Source organism: Physeter macrocephalus, chromosome 10 (assembly GCF_002837175.3).
Source record: "Physeter macrocephalus isolate SW-GA chromosome 10, ASM283717v5, whole genome shotgun sequence".
NCBI lineage: Eukaryota > Metazoa > Chordata > Mammalia > Artiodactyla > Physeteridae > Physeter > Physeter macrocephalus.
In genome coordinates, this window is record NC_041223.1 from 73,591,033 (window position 1) to 73,598,978 (window position 7,946).

The 7,946-nt window shown below is 42.4% G+C and overlaps 1 protein-coding gene across 2 annotated transcripts in view; it reads left to right on the top strand.

Annotated features, from left to right (window-relative positions):
- The first annotated feature begins 6,401 nt into the window (after positions 1–6,401).
- The window catches only part of CEP162 (centrosomal protein 162), a 102,858-nt gene continuing 101,313 nt past the window's right edge, over positions 6,402–7,946 (top strand). For both annotated transcript variants that reach the window (XM_007103819.4, XM_007103820.4), the window contains exons 1-2: positions 6,402–6,711; positions 7,783–7,898. In XM_007103819.4, coding sequence (XP_007103881.1) covers positions 7,842–7,898 — 57 coding nt within the window. In that variant the 5' untranslated portion in view covers positions 6,402–6,711; positions 7,783–7,841. The remainder of the gene's footprint in view (positions 6,712–7,782; positions 7,899–7,946) is intronic.

The window sequence follows — 7,946 nt, forward strand, 5'->3', positions numbered from 1 at the left end:
CCCCTAGGTTCTTCATGACCTTTTTTTTTTTTTTTTTTTTTTAGATTCCATATATATGTGTTAGCATACGGTATTTGTTTTTCTCTTTCTGACTTACTTCACTCTGTATGACAGACTCTAGGTCCATCCACCTCACTACAAATAACTCAATTTCGTTTCTTTTTATGGCTGAGTAATATTCCATTGTATATATGTGCCACATCTTCTTTATCCATTCATCTGTTGATGGACATTTAGGTTGCTTCCATGTCCTGGCAATTGTAAACAGAGCTGCAATGAACATTGTGGTACATGATTCTTTTTGAATTATGGTTTTCTCAGGGTATAGAGTCTGTCATACAGAGTGAAGTAAGTCAGAAAGAGAAAAACAAATGCCGTATGCTAACACATATATATGGAATTTAAAAAACAAAAAAATGGTCATGAAGAACCTAGGGCAAAATGGGAATAAAGAAGCAGACCTACTAGAGAATGGACTTGAGGATATGGGGAGGGGGAAGGGTAAGACGGGACAAAGTGAGAGAGTGGTATGGACATATGTACACTACCAAATGTAACATAGATAGCTAGTGGGAAGCAGCCGCATAGCACAGGGAGATCAGCTCGGTGCTTTGTGACCACCTAGAGGGGTGGGATAGGGAGAGTGGGAGGGAGGGAGACACAAGAAGGAAGAGATATGGGAATATATGTATATGTATAACTGATTCACTTTGTTATAAAGCAGAAACTAACACACCATTGTAAAGCAGTTATATTCCAATAAAGATGTTAAAAAAAGACAAACAAAAAGAAACGTTTTAAATCAACGCGTGCTACCTATGACAGACAAAACACATATCGATAGTAGATATTTAAAATAAAACTTATTATCACTAAGATATTTGATACATTTTGCATTGTCAGTTTCTCAGGTGAAAAGATTATGAGACACACTTTACTATGCTTTGTGAAGTAGATACTATGTGCACTAAGAAATGTATTCCTTAACACTTCTAAGTTTTAATTTTATTTCCTTTCTTTGTTTAATAAGTGGAATACTTTTTGTCAATTATAGACCCCACAAACCCAGATGAAATTAAAAATTATATATTCCCAAGACAAGTAGTCACCAACATTTTGCATTTCAAATTTTATTCTTAAACTAAAATTGAGACCACCAAAGGCAAATAGAGCCTCATGTTTTTGTAACCTAGTGGATAATTTTATTGTTAAAAAATATTTTTCTTCCTTCACAAATGACATTAAGTAGATTGTGGTTTTTCCTTTGTAAAAAGCCTCCTAAGAATGTTACAGGTCAGATTTCAAACTTAAGTTTTTTTCAACAAAGCTCAAATTTTTTGTTCAACATTGTTCTTTCATGACCTCTGATGGTGAAAATGTAAACTGACATTACAAATACTAACAGAAATAATGCCACAAATTCCATTTACCTTTTAGTGAAGATCCTTTCCCTTCTTTTCATATTTATTTACTTTGAGAATGTAATGGTATCATTCAACAATACAGAAAGAGTGTTAGACAATTTCCTACCACTTCAAAGCATAAGAAAGCCCTCTTATTCAGTCTATAAATCTCTGAATGTATGTGTGCATAGAAAGAACATTTTAATGATATAAAAACTTACTACTGTGACTACTAGCTCTCAAATGGAAATGGAATAAAGTTTGGATAAAATTGAAACAATTATTTTAATTTACAAAACCATCACTCTTCCTAAATCTCTGTATATATGAATAAGGCAGCATAATTGCATATTAAGACCTGAATTATTGGGACTTATTTACTACTTCAAGTTCATTAATAAGATTACTGTCTAGACCTGAGCTCCTCCTGAAAAAGCTTCCACACAGGTAATTTATCTGGGAATATGACCCCAGAGAGCAGGAACAATGAACAGGGGAATAAAAAGGGGAAAGAAGGAAGAGCTTAAATAAGGATGCATTATCAAAATGATTATAGCCAACCTATGCCGGATTCCACAGGCCTTTTAAGAGGCCGCAATGAAATCCATGAAATAAATAGGAGAAGGGAGAATTCCCTGGATGTCTAGTGGTTAAGACTCTGCACTTCCACTGCAGGGGGCCCAGGTTCGATCCCTGATTGGGGAACTAATCCTGTAAGTTGAGTGGCACAGCCAAAAAAAAAAAAAGGACAAGGATTTTTCAATGGGCTTCCATCCCCCATGGATTTAGTGGCCCTTGGACTTTGACTACCACATACCCACTTGTAGGTTGCACATGTGTGGCACTTCAGTGGGTATTCCACACCTGCACTTCTTGCCAGAAAATGTCCAGGGAAGGAAGCGGAGGCTCACACCTTGGTCAGAGGTGAGGCACTCCCCAGCTGCACCTGCATAAAACTGGTAAAGTCTATGAGAACTGATTGTAGAAACTGACTTCAGTTGAATGCAGGGCCAAGAGAATGTTAAGTGATGAACAAAGTGGTCACTGATGCACGAGAACCTTTGCACTACTCAGATCCACGTTTTCTCTCCATTAACTCCTATCTGTCACTGCAAGGTGCTAGCCAGCCACAACTTCTGCAAGAGGGTTTGTGAACTAGCTACCACCCCTGCTGCCACAGCTGGTCCCAAAGCCTGTTGATAGTCATCAGCTCTCTTCTCCACCAGCGATTCTAAATTTCTCTCACCCGTGGCCAGCATCTCAGCTGATCTAATGTTGTTTGCCTGGTAGAGTGATCCAGACCTTCTTCCTCTAGGTTGATTTGCTTTGCCTTCATCAGGGCATAGTTGCTGTAAATGCTGATTCACCATTATCACCTGGCACAAAACACCAGGAGAGGCATCAATCAAGCCGATGGATATTCCTCCCTGCTTCCACCATAGGGCAGTGACCCAGGCTCTTCGTGTTAATAAGGGTAGGTTAGTCTTGTAAATATACTAACATATTAATTCTCTTTTGCCTGATGATCCAGGAATGAGGAGCCCAAAGAGGTGGTAGTTAAGTTCTGTGGAACTCTTTTTCTTTGTCCTCTGGTGGCCCTGGTGAACGGCCATAAGGCCCTTTGTGGAAAGATAGGGAGAATGTTTGTAATTATTCTTATGACATTACAGAGTCCTTCCTCAAGGGCACTCACCCTCCCTTTGAACACTTGGTATCCAGGTCTGTTGAAATTAAATAAATCCAGAAATTGGATGAAGGATCTGGATTTTCCATTGTGATAGCTGATGTTAGTATTCCACTCACTAGATCACTTTTCTTTGTTATACACACACACACAATCAAGTTATCACTCAATCAGCTGTCCATTTATCTCATCCCTCAAAACACCATGATTTATTAGCTATTGGCACAAATCCCTGCAGGTCAAGGCAACCTGATTGCTACTACAGACTTCTGTCCATTTCAGTAATTACAACCATCTTGCCTTCGATAGTTTTGTATTGCTACATGGGCTCTGCCATTGAGAAATCTCATAACCGCACTGATACTGGGGAGACTAGCTCCACAACAGCATCTCCTGTTAATAACTCTGATCTGTGGAGGACAGACATCACCAACTTTTTTCACAGATGCTGGCCTCTTCCTCACCGGTGAATTCCTTCTTGCCTTACTGAAGGGAATGTCCTATGAATCCTCCTGGGGAGCAAAGTCAGATGCTAGGTTCTAGATATCACAGATATCTACTCTAACATTCCAATCTCTGTGAGCCTTCTGAGATCTTCCTTAATACCCTGCCAAAGCAATTTTAGCATCTCTACCTTATTTTCCTATTGGCCATTATCACATTCAGGCTTCAAGGAAACATCCCAGCAGTGGACGAGGACCAACGCCAGGTGTTCTCACTAGCATGTTGAACCTCAAGACATGAGTGAGTGTTCCCATGTCAATAAATCCTTATGCAGCCTTATTTTATTCTTCCTACCAGTTCAACACTCTCAAGATTCACTCCTACATGTGTTCCCCTGGTTCCTTTTAGTATATATAACATGGGACCTGCACTTTCTGTAAACCATTTCCTCCCAGAGCAAAGATTATATTTCTGTGCTCAGAAGATGTCTGAGACCTGACCTGATCACTGGCATGGAGATGGTGAATGGTGGCAGGGCTGGATCCTGAAGAGGACAAGTGTCATCTTGTGAGTTGCCTTCCTCATATGAGGGTCTCTAAGTCTTTGCAGGCTCTTCAGGCAATAGGAGGATGCTCTCTTTTAGCAAAGAGAATGGGACTGCTTCTGCCAGTGAGGAGAGTTCAGGGAAATCTGAGAATTCAAGATTCCCAGAATCATTTACCCAAATGTCTATATTCCTGGTTTCAGGATTTAACTGTTTTCAACCAGGGCCCTAACTCAGGACACCCAAAGAGGCTGTGTCTTCATTCTCCTTTGCACCTATGCTGCAGAAAATGATGATCTCCTCAAATGCTGATAGAGGCCCTTGGCATTTACCATGTGCCGTGAATCGATTTTGGCTGACCTGAGCCAGTCACTTTCCTTATTTCAAAGAATTCAAAGAAATCAATAAAAATCCAACCATCCTCATAATTACCACTGCCACCATACCATTCAAGTATAACAGCAAGTATATGAGTCAACCCTTCACTTTCCACGTGTACCTACGCCCAACGAACCTCATATATGAGAATCGTAGAGCTGTGTTCCAATGGTTATCACCACCCCCTTTCCCATTAGCAGTGGGATCTTCATTGCCATCTGACTGTTGAGTTACTCAGTTCCTAAATCCCATCCTAATGGTCCATTTTCCAGGGCTAATCCTGATCTATCTATCTTTCCTAGTGTTTGCCTGAAAGCAGAACATGAAACAGAGCTCTGCATGAGAGTAATTTACTCAGGAATGGGTTGCCAAGTAGCAGTAGCCATGAACAAGGAGAATGACGTAGAGAAGGATGGAAAGCCAATACAAGAATGTGCTATCAAGTTGGTCTCTGTTGTGAACAACTGGTTCTGGATCACAGAGGACATTGTGATTCGTCTTATGAAACGAGTATCAACACTGTCCAGGGTCAGTAAGGGGAATTGTTTGTTCATCAGCTCCAGCCCCCACTGATCAAGCTTGGGCCTGTAGAGATTAAGTCCCCCACTTCTAAGTTGCAAATGTTGACTGCTGAATGGTTACCCTCAAGGATCAGAGAAGTCCCACGGATCAGAAAGCAAGCAGTTCACACTGCAAGCTCCAGGCAGGCACACGGACGAGCTACACCTGTGTGTAGCTAGTGACAGCCTGCGTGGTAGTGGTCCCAGTAGCTGTGGCGAGAGTAAAAAACGAGGCCAAGAAGCTCTGAGGCTACTACGTATGTGTGACTCAGTGGGAAGGAGGCCGAATTTGCAAAACGCTTCCTAGTAGGGATGGGTGGAGAAAGCTTCCTAGAGGAAATGAGGGCTAAATTGAAACCTAAACCACCTAAAGGATGAGTAGAAGTCAGCAAGGGTTGATAAAGAGAAGACAGGCCATTTTCCGTGAGAAAGAAGCTTTCTTCATCTTCTCAGAGGTTGAGGTGGCTTCTAATGTCTTCCAACCACACCCTACTTCTTCTACAATAGCAGTGGTCATACAGAATTGCAATTGTCCGATCACTTATCTGCTCCACTAGACCAAAGACTCTGTTAGGGCAAGGATTGTGACCGTCTTCGCCCACGCAGCACATATTAGAAACAAAAGTATACGCTTAATTGAATTGTCTTGTAGATATTAAAGATTAAGTGAAGTAATGCATGCACAGCTCCTAACAACTAAAGTGCTCAGTAAATAGTAGCTTTTTAAAATCTCTATTATTATTCAAATCTTTATCATAGGGCACAGTTCTGGCATGTACACATTTGTATCGCAAAAAACACTTGCTGAAAGAAACGTTCAGGCCGGACATGATGAGGTCCTTAACTATGTCTGCCAGCAGCAACGCTTTCAACTGCTGTCGCTTTTACATTTTGTATCCTAAATGCTGTCCTCTGAAACTCCAACGTGCGTTGTGTTCTTATTTTTTTAGAGGAAGGAATAGCAAAAATAAAATAAAAATCCAAGAAAGTAATTGTAAGATGCCGCTATAGAATGGGGGGAAAGGAGGGGTAATGGGAAACCATAGCGATGTTCTGATATGGGTAGGACTTGGGGTGTGTCTGTGTATTTTCAATTTCTTGTCCACTAGATGGTGGAACAGAGTCCCTATCCTGACAACAGAGCGTTTCATCAAAGGTTACAGGTTCTCTCACAACGCCCACGCAGGGCTTTGCACGTGAAGGAAATCACCCAATAAGTTAAATTTTTTCAAGGCTTCCGGTTGTAAAGCAGAAAGCTGAAACGACACGGGAGGCAAATGTTAGGGACGGGTGAGAAGGGATGAGAAATGCGGAAAGACAAGGAGCAGAGGAGCTAAACTACATTTCCCAGGAAGCCACGGGCGCACCTGCCACACCCACCACGCCTGTTACGGCGCTCGCGACCCTGTCGTCCATTTACCACCCCAAGGAGCGCAGAGAAGGGCACGGAGTCTCCACTGGTGCAGCAGCGGCGGCGGCTCCAACCCGCCAGATAGTTCTGCTGAGCCACGACCACTCCACCCTGCGCTCGTAGAGCCGAAGAGACAATCACCGCTGCCCCTCTGCTCCCGCGAGCCACGTGACCAGCTCGGGTCATGTGACTCCAGAGCCTGGCGGCTGAAGTCAGTTACCCTGGCAACTGCTGGGCGCCCCCCCTCGCTCAGACCGTTCGGGAAAGCGGGGAATTCAGAAGCGAAGGTAGGTGAGGCGTGGATACTTGCTTTCCACTCGGTTCAGCAGGGCCCAGACTGTGCTCAGACCCGCTGCTCTGGGCTTTAGTTTCGGGTCACCCCCTTCCTCCACCCCGGCTCCGCTGCGGGCGCGTCTTTGTCTTCCCGCCGACTCCGGAGCCCGCGCTTCCTGGGGACTGGGACCCTCTGAGGGGGACCCGCATTTGACCCACAATTTGGGGCTAAGACCTCAACCGCCCACACACTGAACTGAACAGAAATGCAAATGAGGGGGAGGAGGTGTTACCGCGCAGGCTGAGCAAAGTATTGTCCAGATCTCCACACCTCCCGCCTCCACAAAAGGAAGCTGAGGTCGGAGCTGCCTCATGGAGTTACGGTCCAGAAGCTGGCGCAGATCCGAAGTTGGGTTCTTTAGGGAGACGGGAGAGTTGAGCATTGCAAGTCGCCATTGCGTAGTTTTTGTTGACCTTCCCTCCATCCAAGAGAAACATAATTTGTTCTAATTTGCTCCATTAACTTTGTTTTAGGTAGATTCTGAGTCTTAAGGTATTAATCCAGAAATTTGTATCTGGAAACGCCCCCATATCAGGAAACAGTCTATTTTTCAAAACTTTTAAATATGGATTGATAAATAACTAGCTGAATGATAAGATGGCACAAACTCTGTCCTGCGCTTTGCAAAAGGGAAACAGTCTTTTGGATTTGCTAGTATTTACTTTTTAAAAGTTTCCTTGAGAAGCCCTGGTTTGTTTAAGGGATGTTAAATAACACACACACACACACACACACACACACGCGCGCGCGCGCTAATATGCATAGATTTAGGAAATATTCTCGAGGCCACTTTTTAACAACTGGAAGTTAAGAATGAAAATGTAATTCTCAACCCTAAGTCAAACTGTGAAATCTGCTTTTCCAAATCAGTTTTATTAATGAATTAGAAATCTCTTGTCCAATTTACTGGTCAGTAATTGTGTGTATATGCTAAATCATAAGAGAAATGTCTGAAGTTCAAGTCTGACGGTTTTTATGTGATTTGGATTTCCTTAAAGGATGTTTATTATCTCTTGCCATTTAGTGTTTCCAGTGTTGTAAATACTTCGGAATGTTTACTTTGGGAAGGGAAAATTATTGATAATGGCCCACTATTCCAAAGAAGAGCTGGATGAAGAGTTTGAACAGTTCATGAAAGAGGTAAGTTTATATATATATATTTTTTTTTTTTTTTTTTTTTTTTTTTTT